This window comes from Nasonia vitripennis (genome assembly GCF_009193385.2).
Source record: "Nasonia vitripennis strain AsymCx chromosome 5 unlocalized genomic scaffold, Nvit_psr_1.1 chr5_random0007, whole genome shotgun sequence".
Classification (NCBI taxonomy): domain Eukaryota; kingdom Metazoa; phylum Arthropoda; class Insecta; order Hymenoptera; family Pteromalidae; genus Nasonia; species Nasonia vitripennis.
In genome coordinates this window covers 231,774-246,246 of record NW_022279658.1, presented here as the reverse complement: position 1 = coordinate 246,246, position 14,473 = coordinate 231,774, and the positions used below count along the sequence as shown (strand labels likewise).

Here is a 14,473-nt window from a genome sequence, read left to right as displayed (position 1 = left end):
AAGCTTATTCATACAAAAGGTTCGTTAAATCACACATTGTCGCTATATACGAGTGTAATTATACTAAACTAAAATATTTTTGCAAATTTAAAAATGAATTATTTTTAATAGAAAATTATTACATCTTTTATCAAAAAATATTAAATTAAAACACAAATATAGTGTATCGTACATTGTAGTTAATTATGATGATAATGTACATTAATTGTAACATTAGAATAATTAAAATGAAAAGAAATATTTTTGTCGATGCTTTCAATAGTAAATGATTGTTCGCTTTTTTCATCACTGTTTTGTCTAGGTTTTTTCAACGGTGAACCACATGTAGCTTGCTGTGTTTCGGTTAATCGATAAAATTCATCCTCATCAATTCTGATTCTTTTTAAACGAAACTGTTACAGATTTTTTGGGTTGATCAACTGTAATTTCTGCTCCAGAAGTAGATGCTACTTGATTATCACACTGCGGTATGCGATTTCGGGTGGAATTTCATGTCCATAATCGGATATATCGTCTGTATCACAAGAACTGTTATCACTCATGTTTACTTTTCGGTTAAGTACCAATTTGTTATAAACAAGACGTCTTGCACTAATGATACACAATTTCGCAATCATACATATGTAAACCAATGACAGCGACAGGATAGGTCAAGCTCCGCGCACGCTGTTATGAAAAATACATTTTTACAAGATTTGTGTATCAATAACAATTCTTTCGGAGGAAAAATCATTGTTCCGTCTGGTGATTTTAGACAAACACTTTCTATGGTACGCCATGGCAATCGTACAAAAATGATGTAGTTATGTGGAAAAAGAAGCAAATTAAGGTTGTCTTTGATAAAATTATCATTAAATGAAAGTTACAGATGATCTTTATTCTGTAATCTTACAGAATAAAGATCATAAATTTAAAAATTGGGTTCTCGATGTAGGAGAAAAAAAATGTAACAATATTTGAGTTACAAAATAATGAATCGCTGCTCATGGTATTTAAGTGGCGTGAAACGGCCAGATTCCTCTCTGGTTACTTTTTTTTTTGCTCAGGTAAAGTCTTATCGCGTGATTATACGTTGTATCGTTTGGAGTTGCTGAAACTTTCAATAATTTTAGTAGTTGGGACCCCCCTGGATTGCGCATTTCCAGACAATAATAAGTAACGCTTAATTTCACTATAGTAGATTTAAAAAATGGATAAAAAAATTACATAATAATATTTGAAGCGCCATCGCGAGCTATGGCCGAAAAAAAGAAAGAAAAGGCTCCTCTGTACTTAAAGGAATGTCAAGAACTCTCCCTCTGTTTTGTAAAGAGCGCTGATAATCGGCCATCTGGTATGGACCATGGAGGTTTTTCGGGTGGTTGTGTGTTGATGATATAAGTATCAAGTAAGTGAGAATCTTTGTCTTTTACTGATGCAGACTTGAATAACTTCAGAGGTAAAATATTCGTTTCTTTCTTTTTTTCTTTAAATGGGAAAACATTATTTTGTATATGTACATATTTTTGAGAGGCATTTGTGCTCCCGTTTTATTTGCTTAATATGTCGCAACAGACCCGACCCACAACATTTGTGGGGAGGCTATCGGGGACAATATGAATGTCGCGAATAATAACGTCGTTTGTCTTTACTTTCAATTTTCCCAAAGATGAGATTTTCGTATTTGATTTCCCTACTGCTATGTCTGCTTTACTTATTAGTATATTCTGCTAGATTAAATTCGACGACTCCTAAGTATGGCTTACTGATTTCTTATCGTCGCTATTGCTTCGGCTGTCGGTGTCGCCTGTCTCCCGTGGAGTTTCGGATATTCCTTTAATTGATACCTCTGTGAAATTTTTGGGTCGTCAATTTTTAAATTTTAGAACAATAGGATCACTATTTTCGTTGAGAGGTATAATTGCTATTTCCTTTAGAATATAATCTTCTCCGGTTTGCTTGAAACCAGTCATGTCTACTGCATACTCCATTTTTTTCTTTTTCGGTGCAGCCTAGACGAGCTTCTTGACATCCCCACTGATACGATTGTATTGAACAACACGATCGTGTAAGATTAGGCAGTATGCTGAAGTGTTAGCAAGAGAATCTTTTTTAGCCTCAAACGCCAGACGTACATCGACTGGAGCGCTCTTGAGAGATTCGTATTTTGTGAACAGTCAATAACTGTGAGTGGTGCTAAGTTGAAAAACGAAGACTTTGTCAGCAGCGGTTGCCGATCTTTTCCATAGTAGGATTTTTGAAAATCAGCATACATATCATAAAGAATGGCAAACTGATTTTTAGATAGCGTTTGTAGTTCTCGATGATTTTCTCTTTGTTTATAGTCCAAGAATCACAAAACGAGGTTTTTTCAATTGATTTGATGTTTTCACTGTGCAGACGTGTTTATTAGTGCTTGGGAGAAGAGGATATTCAAATAACTCCCAAGAACGGAAACACATGGAGATATGATTATCTTTACCAATGTAATTCAATAGCTGGATTTTTTGTTTATCAGATGCAACAACATATGGCATCAACCACTCTATCTTTGATACTTTTACTTCGCAATCTTCATAAGTAGTTACACCAGATGCTACAGTACCTTTCATGATTATTACGTTCAAGTCGCTTCTCGAACTTGTGAGAATGAGCTCATGCTTCATATTAAATATAATTTTTATAGTCTTCTGCAAAACCCAAGATCATACTCAGTGGAATGGCAACGTCAAAATTTTCCTTGTTATCTACGACCGATTTGATATCGTCTTGAATACCAAGCCTGCCTGCTTTCTCCAGCATATCATTCTGATTCAAATTAAATGAAATCAATCCTTTCATAAGACTGCTCAGACCAACATTTTTACTTTTATCTATCTCCACAGCATTAATCTCATAACGAATTTCATCAAACAGATGCTAAATGGCATTGTTGACAAAGGCTATAGCCGGGTTACTATGGTGAAATGGCCCCCTTGGAAAATGTATATATGTTATATACCATTCGATGGGGGATAAAAAAAACTCCCATAGCCAAATTTTTAGCTCTCTGCCTAGTGCGCATGCGCAGTAACGTCGATAAACGTGTTTTTTTGATTTTATTTTTTTCTGAAGTCCCTATAGGATAAAAATTTTTTTAAAAATTCACATTGGTGTATTTTTATGTCATGAATAACTGCAATTTTTTTGGGATTACATAACCTCAAATATCGGATCTAAAAAAATTATTAAAGTTTTCAATCGATATTTTGACCCCCTTGTTTTTGAGGTGCAACTTTTTAAGTAGACTTTTTTTGTGTACTTTTTCCCGTTCTTTACGATGGCACTAACGTTTTTTCCTTAAAAATGGTGGCACAACTCGATTTGAGCCAAAAACTGATTTTTTTGCCATTTTTTCACGTTTTTAGCTGGTTATGTTACAATTTAGTTACTAAAGTGACTCCTTTTGAGTAGTTTTGCATATCTTCCCATGAAAACATAATCAAATGAAATATTTTGTTCGCTCCAAGCCGTATTTTTTATATTATCTTACGTTTTCAATGATGGTCTTATCAGAATTTGAGGTAATAAAGGGTTTCTCTCTATATATAAAAAGAATATCGCCGCTGTCAGTGTCTGCTTTTCTCTTTAACCTAAAAATGCCCTCATTTGAGTGATTTAACGCCGAAAAAGGCCATTTTTGGTACCATGTAACCCAAAACTAACCTAAAAATGTCATAATGCAAGGGTTTTCACGCAAAAAAGCCTGTTTTTAGCTAAACATAGCCTTGAAATCGATCGTTTGAGGGTACTTTTGGCGTCTTGTGGTCTTAAAAAGGCCATATTTGGCTTATCTGCCTCTACTTAATTGATTATTCAAAATCTATTGACAGTAATAATTATCAGGTAAAAAGGAATTGAAGTTAAGTATGGTCAATTCGTACAAAGTATAATTTATTATCTTCATAGGCTATTTAAAATAAATTATGGAACGTATACAAGTAGCTTTTTAAAAATAACGAATGTTCACAATAGAAAAAATGATTCACTCATCATTGTCACTATCTTCATCAATACACACTTCAATTTGATCATTAAGAAACATTTTAAACAGAATTTCAGCTGGTCGTATGATTTTTGATAAATATCTTCCATGTGAAAGATAATAGATTATGGCAGCAATATGCGCACAACATCCTATAGTACGGTTACCGTTAGCACAATCACAACAGTGTCTTAAGATGCTAGAATAACCAATACCATTTGGTTTATACTCAACGAAACATTTGTATTGTTTTCTGTTAATATGCCTGGATTGAACTTCAAGTTTGAGAATATTGTTAGTCTCTTTTGAATATCCAATCTTCAAATTATTATCTGCGTCAAGCATTTCCGCTAAGTAAGATATTGTCTGTTTAAGCTGATATATTCCTGTAAACAGAATTTTCAAATCTTTTATTGTTAATTCAGGAAAGTCTGGTAAATCATCCGAAGTTATTATTTTAAATGGTAGTTTCCGACGACTCCATCTTTTGTCTGGTACTAAAACTGCTAATGTATTTTCAACATTTTTTCTAGATTGCATAGCACTAAATATTTCATCTTGCATGTCTTCATCAGAATCTAGGCGTTTGCCAAACAAGTTATTTAAGTAGCAAGAAATTTTACAATAAGATCCAGTATTTTTCACCATTGTATTATCAAGTTTGTGATCTAATAACCTATATTTTTTCTTTTGAACTCCGTGCACTGCTTCAACAACCCATCGCAGTTTTGTCGTGAATCTTGTTTCATTTGATTCTTGCGTAGAAAGTTGAGATTTTGAACCTTTGAGTGCAGGCATCAAAACAATATAACCCATATTTTCTAATTTTTGTTTAATGTCCCTGAAACCTCTATCCAGTATAAAAATGTCCCCTTGGCGAAGAAGTTTCTGTAAAATATTCTGCTTCTCTTCCAATATTTCAATCAGTATTGTAGCATCATTTTTATTTGCAAGATATGGACCTAACTGGTCAACAACATAACCATTAGTAGTACATATAGTAAATGGTTTAGTCAGAGGAACTTTTTTTTGGCCTGAATAAGATTTTCTTTGGTACTCGTTATTAGAGCTTTTTTCATGCCTTATATAAGTACCATCAGCAATCAAAATAAGTTGTTTACCAGGATGTAATTTCTTTGCCATATTAGAAGTTTGATTTTCAATCAATTCATTTCTGTCTACATTTTCTAATCCAAAGTGTTTTGGTAGTAAATCTTTTTCGAAAGATAATAATACTGATTGACAAAAACGAGATACTTGTTGTTCGCTTTCAATGTCAAATATTGTAGAGATGAGCGAGTTAGAATTCCCAGAGCGCATTTTGAATAAAAATACGACAATGGCTTGTGTCGCTGTCCTTACACAGGAATTCTTCAGAGAAGTGAGTTTATCTTTAAGATAATTAATATTTTCCCACGTTAATCCCGTAAAAACTTTCAATTTTTTTTCAGGCATGGAAAATTCAGCTACTGTATCTAATAAAGTTTCGTCTGCTTTCATTGATAATTGACTCAAAAATTGTAGTAATTCATCAATATATACCGTACTTGGAAAAAATATTAATTTTATTTAGTTCATCTTCATAAAATCTTTTTTTAATTAAATGTGTGCAACAGCATCTATTGCCATGTGGAATAAAAACATTCATTTTACTATAAACTTGAATTCGGGCCTCTAAAGGAACTAATATATTATTAGTCTGTTTTTGGTACCCACAAACAAAGCAATATTTATGTGTCGCAATCGTCCTTTGAATAAGTAATTCCGTGGTTGCTCGTACTTTTTGTTCCTTTATTGTGTATACAGATGATTGTGTACTTTCCTGAGATGATGAAGTGACAGTTAGCTGAGAAAATGATTCAGAAACATTTGAATCTTGAGACGAAGCAGTTGCTGGAACATTAACTTTTTTAGGTTTAGAGCTTGATATGTATTTGGCTAATCGCTTTCTACATGAATCACAAATTACATCATGGATGTAAATATCTTTATTTGATAATTGTTTAGCATATTCGATTTCAACTTCAGATTCGATTTCCTTTTCTCGACCAATTGATTTTCTAATATAAATATTACACATGGCACATCTTCGATCATCGCGTTTCCTGATGTTATCTGACTCTTCATTACTATTAGATGCCATATTTATTTAACCATTAGACAAGAAGATCACTTCTGAAATAATAAAATATAAATATTTTACAATACATTTAAAAATGCTGTTAGTTAGTTTTTAAAAATCTAAAAAAATTGTTTGCCTTTTTTTAAATTAAAAACTAGAATGAATAATAAATATTACAAAAATATTATAATCTAAGTTCTTGTATAATCCAGTTTTCTCAGTAGCTTTACATGAAAAGTAAAAAAATAATATTGCCTAGTAAAAGTGAAATAAGTTGTATTTCATTTATAAGTTTTTTAAGCAAATAATTTTTTTTGTCATAAAAACTGTATTGAAGTGCTTGCACCTAGTGATTTTATAAAATCAACAAACCTATGAAATTATTATATTCAATTTGTTTTTTTGTAAAAATATGTTCTTGTATCTAGACATGAATAATAGTGTGTTTTAAAATAAATAAATAATGTTGTTTTTAATGATGTTTCATATACGTATGTGTTTAAAGCATAGGTTAGCTTGTGTTTACTTTATTCATTTTACATTTTTTTAACTTAAAAGTTAATTGACAATTAATAAGTTCGCATCCTATTAGTTCTATTTTTCTTTTTTATTATTTCTCATGTATTGTTTTTATGTAAAACCAAATATTTTTTCTCATCTCATAATAATTAACTATAGTAAAAATCACATCATATATAGTCATATGCAGATATTTATGTGCATTTTTTATTAATTTGACAGTATTTTATACATAAACAAATTAATTATTGTTCAAGACTTTCTATATTTTATCAATTTAATCATACTTGTATAATTAATATACCGCATTACATCAAAACATGCAACTCATCAATCGTCAAATCCGTTTCTAGCAAAAGTTTATTGTCATATTTTATTCAAATGTTTTTCCTTCTTAATTTTATTTAGTTAATAGTTTCAACAACTTTATGTTTAACTAATTTCTCATTTTACTTTATGTGATTAGCCTAAATTGGTTAAGTTAAATAGATAAAGACTCGTTCCCCTTACATGCATTGTACGTATATCTATATCTATAGGATTGAAAATTCATTTTTATTAATTACTTTTTTGTTAGCTTATTGATTTAAAATCTGATTGCTATTTTTGTTTTAGGATAAGATCGGATCTTTATGCGAGTACTAAAACAGTTTATAATTTAATGTTGGTTTAAACTTTTGATTTTATGCAAGAATTTAATAACGTACACAACATGTTTTTCTTATTTAGCGTATAAAAAGGTCTAATAATTATCTGTTATTATTATTACATTATTATATTATTATATTATATTATTATATTATTATATCATATTATTATATTATTATATCATATTATTATATTACTATATTATCTGTCATTATTTTTGATACAATTACTCTTAATACTACAGAATTTATAATAAAAATTTTATTTTTCTACCCATTAATAAGTCTTACTCTGCATATACCGGTAAAATACAAGTGTATTTATTATAAATACATGGGAGATTTTTTATTTATCAGTAGGTTGGTTACAGTATTTTTTTCAAAACTCAGTGTCGGCATAAAAATAACATTTTAGATATTAATAATAGGTTTTGATTTTAAAGAAGTTATTTAACAAAATATTAATTTATTGTGTAATATGTATTAGAAATACATATAACCCTAATATCAAAGCATATAATCTGTGATGTCAAAACTTTTGAAAAACTTTGTTAAATCTTCATTTTTTTAAAAGATATGTAAAATATATAGTACTCACTTTAAATATACAAGATTGTTAGTTTTGAAGTAAACAGCAGAAAGATTTAAAGTAGCCGCGTCAGCCTTCGGTTCCAACTAACTCCAATGTATTTGAAAATAAATACTTAACTACTTTATTATTTTTTCTAGTATTGCTATCAATTATCAGTCAAAAGCCGAAATAGTAAAAAGAAAAATCGAAACAATTTTTATTTGCTAGATTTTAATTTACTTTAAAAGTTATAAACTTATACTAACAGCGTTTTCACCATTCACTTGTATTAGTATATTATGGAGAAAGTACAATTGAGTCCGTCGTCCCGTACCGACCTCGGGACATACCGTCTGAAATAAGCTGTTTTTACGGGATTGGCTAATTCTGTACCGTCGATTGGGTTATCGAACAGAATTAGCCAATAATATAAAAGTGACTTATTTCAGACGGTATGTCCCGGGGTCGGTACGGGACGGGACGGGACGTATTGTACTTTCTCCCTTATATAGACAATTGTAAGAAAAAAAAAAATTAGTTTTGAAAAAAACAATGTTGGCCATTGGTTTGCGCATCGTTTAATTAATTAAGAAATCAAAATACTTTATTTGTTTATGCTCCTGATAATTCTTAATTTTATGATTGACCATTCACTATGCAGATCGTCTGCATTGCAGCCGCCGCGTCAACCGCGCGGCCAAGCATAACCTTTTATTATAAATAAAAATAAACAATAAACAAAAAAGTGCGACAGAGACAATACTTTCGACCAATCACAGAACGTTTAAAAAGAACATAACATTAGCCATCAGTTTTATAATAAGGTGATATCACAATTCTGATAAGACCATCATTGAAAACGTAAGATAATATAAAAAATACGGCTTGGAGCGAACAAAATATTTCATTTGATTATGTTTTCATGGGAAGATATGCAAAACTACTCAAAAGGAGTCACTTTAGTAACTAAATTGTAACATAACCAGCTAAAAACGTGAAAAAATGGCAAAAAAATCAGTTTTTGGCTCAAATCGAGTTGTGCCACCATTTTTAAGGAAAAAACGTTAGTGCCATCGTAAAGAACGGGAAAAAGTACACAAAAAAAGTCTACTTAAAAAGTTGCACCTCAAAAACAAGGGGGTCAAAATATCGATTGAAAACTTTAATAATTTTTTTAGATCCGATATTTGAGGTTATGTAATCCCAAAAAAATTGCAGTTATTCATGACATAAAAATACACCAATGTGAATTTTTAAAAAAATTTTTATCCTATAGGGACTTCAGAAAAAAATAAAATCAAAAAAACACGTTTATCGACGTTACTGCGCATGCGCACTAGGCAGAGAGCTAAAAATTTGGCTATGGGAGTTTTTTTTATCCCCCATCGAATGGTATATAACATATATACATTTTCCAAGGGGGCCATTTCACCATAGTAACCCGGCTATAGCCTTTAGTTTTAGCTGTTGATCCACCTTTTACTTGCAATTTTCCACATATGTGGATAGAGCTGCGCGATGGTAAGAGACATAGAACTTGATGTTAGATAGAAATACAAATTTCATCGCTGTTGTCAAAGCTTAATGATGAGTATGGTTGATGTGCGTGTACTTCGTAATGAGCAATAGACTCATCAAATACAACACCTGATTGAATGCTTAGAAGTTCGTCCATTTTTCTGGAAGCAGCAAATAATTACACACGTGAATTTTTTCCACGAACTTTTAGTTCTAAACTTTTCAGAAACTTAATGCTCTTGCGTGTTAACGGTTTGAGTTTCTTCGGTCGACTAATGACTGATTGACATGATGGCTGACTTATATATAATCCAGAATTGTAAACGATACCCATTGTACAGATTTGATGTTGAGTTTAATAGTGATTTCTCCTCGAAAATTCACCAAATTTCCATCCTGATCGACAATTCGAATTTGTAGATGATCTATGCACTTGACACTGAGCGGTAGATATATGACGTGTGACGAAACTTCTATAATTTTATATTCTGGGGGTACTCTGGGAAAGAACCCATGGATTGTATGAACTTTTTTTATTATTGATACCTCCAGTAATATTGCATCTAACTCTGAGTGCATTGATTCTCAATATTTTCACTGGTAAATTAGAGCTGTGTTATGGAATCGTGAGGTGTGAGATTTATCGGATGACTGCAGAGAATTTCACTTCTAAGTGTATTGTTGTTAGCTTTCAAAGAGAATTCAATTCCTTTGAATTTCAATGTTTCTTGTAAAAATTGATTAATAGCATCAATCTCATAACTGCCGGTAAGAATACTAATAACAGCATCTCCGTTTAAATGCAGTTTATTATTTGAATAATCAACATTGGGAATAAAGTTAAATGATAAAAGTTCAACTAAACCCAAAACAAAATTTTTATCCTGTGGTAGTTCAATCGAAAGAAAATATTGCGCTTCTAGAACAGATGAATTTCCTGAGAGACTTAGAGTGAAGCTATCTTTCATGACTGATCGGAAGATAATGATTCCATTTGTCTGTGAGCACCTCTTTTATAGTCTCCCAGCTAAGAAATAAAGACAAAGATGGCCACATATAAATGAGTCAAAATTTTGATATCTTTTATAGTTGTATTTCACTTCCTTTACGTGAAAATACAACATAAGATCTTTGGGAGGTTTAAGATCGCCAAAACTATCAAAATAAATCACTTCAGGACCAAGTTTGCGATAGCAAACCCAGTGAGTGCCTCTATTTTGAAAGTCATCCAAGTTTACCACTGCTGATTCATTATGCAATGGGCCATCAGGAGGTAGACTATTTCTCATGAAAACACCACGGAAATCTGAGATTTTCATCATATGAGCATATTTTTTTAGATCGTAGTCAGTCAGTGCACGATTTGGCAAAGTTAAATCGAAGTTTTTTTTCTACTGACTTGATGACCACGACCTATATGAGGTTTCATAAATAATCCTATTCCACTTTTATAGGGCTTGAGGTAGAGACCTTTGCCTAAAGCAATAGCTTCCATGGGCTTATTATGCCTCTTACTTTCTTCATGATTTTTCTGCGCAGCTTTAGCATCATTAACTGCTTTAGCTAGTTTAGCAACACCTCCTGCTAGAGCACCGGTGGCACTTAGACCTGGGAATAATGGAATGAGAAAAGGAAGAACTCCACCAATTTTTGATGGAAGCGGCAGAACACGTGGAATGATAACTTTTTTCTTTCCACCTACACTTTTAACAGCTTGACGTACACCCTTCAAGGCTGATTGAATAACCTTGCGAGAATGTTTACTTGCTATAATTGATTTTTTAGCTACAGTTACTAACTTATTAAATTTCAGTTCCATTTCAGTTTTTCCTTTTAATTTTATAGCATTACTAACAGCAGAAGCAAAAGCTTTTTCACCAAGACTAGCATCCTTAGCTCTGATACGTTGCTTCCTCAGCAAGCTTCTTGTCAGCAGCTTTACGATATCCGTTTTTATCGGAGTAAGCTATGTCATGTTTTCTACATGTCTGATCAAGCGGATTAATGCCAGGATCTCCTTTTTTCATTCGCTTTTTAATTTGGTTCCGGGACCGCAGTATTGATATCCAGGAAGATGCATTTCAACAGGTAAGTTTTTGTTAACTTTATTGAGCAATCCATAGGCTTTTGGCTGTTGCTGAGATTCGTATATGATCATCTTTCTTCGAGCGTTGATTCACAACTGACGTTCATGGTATAAAACGAGTGTTTATATTTCGAGAGCTCAATGTTATATCTGACTCTGTTGAGTGAACATGGATTTTACCGAGCAGAACGTTAAACTCCCCGTGACAAATTTTGATTTTGGAAAAGAGAAGAGAAAAAAGCGTCATGGGGGTCAATTACTAACAGATAGTATACGAGCAGTTTTCTGCGGGCCGTCAAACTGTGGAAAAACAAATAGTTTATTGGCTTTAATAACACATCCCAATGGTCTTAGGTTTGCAAATTTGTATGTATACTCTTAATCCTTGAATCAGCCAAAGTATCAATTTCTCAAAAATGTCCTGGATCCGATTGAAGGAGAATCATATCTTCTGTTCAGTGAGCATGAATCTGTAGTATCTCCGGATGAAGCCCTTCTAAATTCAATTATGATTTTTGATGATGTGGAATGTGAGAAGCAAAATAACGTCAGAGCACTCTTCTGTATGGGGAGACATAAAAGTGTAGATAGTTTCTATTCTATGTCAATCTTATGCTCATATAGGAAAACATCTGATTAGGGATAATGTCAATTTGTTAATAATTTATCGACAAGATGATGTAAATCTTAAACATATTTATTAAGATCATGTGAATACCGATTTAACTTCGGTGACTTTAATAAATTTCGGAATCTTTGTTCAGAATGTTAGAAGAATGATAGATACGGATTTATTGTTATTGACAAAGATAGATTGATGAATGGGGGTATATACAGAAAAGGATTCGACTGTTTTGCAATAAAAAAGGAATTATCAGTCTCACATCACCACGTCAGCATGTCAGACTTCAAGAAAGAGATAATGTTTTAAAATCATCTTTTTCACTTTATTAAAACAGTAAAAAGATTATTTTGAAAAAGTCATCGGTGATACTCTAAAAGCAGTCATCACACCACTTGAGAAACTTATTGAGATGAAAAGTGAAAGCCCACTGCAGCAACCATTTAATCACATTTTGGATAAAAACAGCTGTAAGAAAATGAAAAAACGAATGAGAATTGATCAATCAAGTTTGCTCAACGATCAAAATAATAATAATAATAAATCAAGTTTATTGGTTTATACTGTTTATGATTATGATGATGATGATGCTTTTGACACAATGACCAATTCTACATTTAGATCTGCGAGTGGAAAAAATTAATCAGCTGAAGACTTTTTATCATTGCTAGATAAAAGCCGTAGAACAATTGATAATATATACGAAGTGCGAAAGGTTGATAGAGTGTATATGATTGGTGATTCAGAAATTGAATTTGATGATAAATATGTCAAAGTCAGAAATGAAAGTTATCCTAAAACTAGTGGACTTATGGAATTGCTATTTAAAAAATAACCGGATGATCTTCTTTTGAGTTTAGCAGATCGTGAAAATCATCGCAAGAATCTGGAAGCAACAAATGCTCATCGGAAAAAATTCAGCAAAGATGAATCTATACGAATGTCGAGAAGTAATAAATATATGAATATTTTAGCACCAATGTTCTGCAGCACTTCACGTAAAAAGAACAACAGCAGCGGAGAAGGACTCATACCTAAATATAAAATAGCTAAGAAAAATTCTTTCATTGATCTCGTCTACTGGGATGATCCAAACGAGCATACTGAGAGACTTCGATTATTGATTGCCGAATGATCAGCTGGAAATAATAATCACGTCAATGAAATCCAGTCGATTATTGAGGAATTACGTGAAACTGGGCATATATATATATATATATATATATATATATATATATATATATATATATATATATATATATATATATATATATATATATATATATATATATATATATATATATATATTGACACGCAACTTTCTTTTTTGCACCAGTATTACCATGGGTCTCGATGTGTTTGAAAGAAAACTTGAGGGCTCGCAAGTGAGTCACGGTCCTCCAGGCATTGGTTTCAATTTTATACCGGATGGTGATTTTGATTTAGAAAATAAGCGACTTTGCAACCTAGGACAGCCCAATCATCCAAACGATGCAAACATCTTGCATTTACTGAAAGTTATTCTACAAACTGAAATAAATTATATAGCTGCTAAACTTGCTGGAATTGGTAAAGTTATAGAAGAATATAAGCAGCAAGTTGAAAAACATCAATTGGAAGTGAATGCAAAATTGCGTTATCTTTATAGTACAACTCTTCGCAATTACTCTGGTATTGATTATATTATTGGAGAAGTGAATAAACAATTAAAAGTTCGTAGTGACGAATTTACAACGATGATGAAATGTCAAAGAGTAGCTGGAGAGCTGCACAAGCCAGCACGTCGGCGATACAAGAGAAGAAAATATGACATACGTGGAATAGATGAGACTTGGCAAGCTGATCTTGTAGAAATGATACCATATTCTAAAGAGAACAAAGGTTTTCATTACTTACTCACTGTCATAGATATATTTTCAAAGTATGCATGTGCCATCCCAGTCAAGTCAAAGAGTGGTAATGATGTTACTGCAGCTATGAAGTCAATACTGAAAGAAGGTCGAGTACCGAAGAATCTACAAACTGACCAAGGAAAACAATTTTACAATTCAATTTTTCAAAAACTTATGAAGAAGCACAATAAACACTTATACTTTTCACATAGTAATCTTTATTCAAGCATATGCGAACGATTTAATAGAACCTTAAAAAATGCAATGTGGTTAGAATTCAGTAAACAAGGAAGCTACAAATGGTTCGATATTCTACCTAACTTGCTCAAAGCATACAATTCGAGAAAACATCGGACAACAGGAATCGAGCCTGAAAATGTTACACAGGCCAATGAGCGAGAAGTCAAGAGACGTTTTATAAGTATAATGCGAGAATGAGAATGAATCTGTAGTGTGTCCGACCACGAGTTGACACTGTCCTCGTCAAAGTCGG

At 32.1% G+C, this 14,473-nt stretch overlaps 1 protein-coding gene across 14 annotated transcripts in view; it reads left to right on the top strand.

Annotated features, from left to right (window-relative positions):
* The window catches only part of LOC107982113, a 729,835-nt gene that overhangs the window by 497,452 nt on the left and 217,910 nt on the right, over positions 1-14,473 (top strand). Inside the window, exon 4 of one of the 14 annotated variants that reach the window (XM_031933122.1) lies at positions 11,226-11,470. The exons of the other annotated variants lie outside the window; for them this stretch is intronic. Coding sequence (XP_031788982.1) covers positions 11,226-11,443 — 218 coding nt within the window. The 3' untranslated portion in view covers positions 11,444-11,470. Of the gene's footprint in view, positions 1-11,225; positions 11,471-14,473 lie in introns of those variants that run through there. 14 annotated transcript variants of the gene reach the window in all.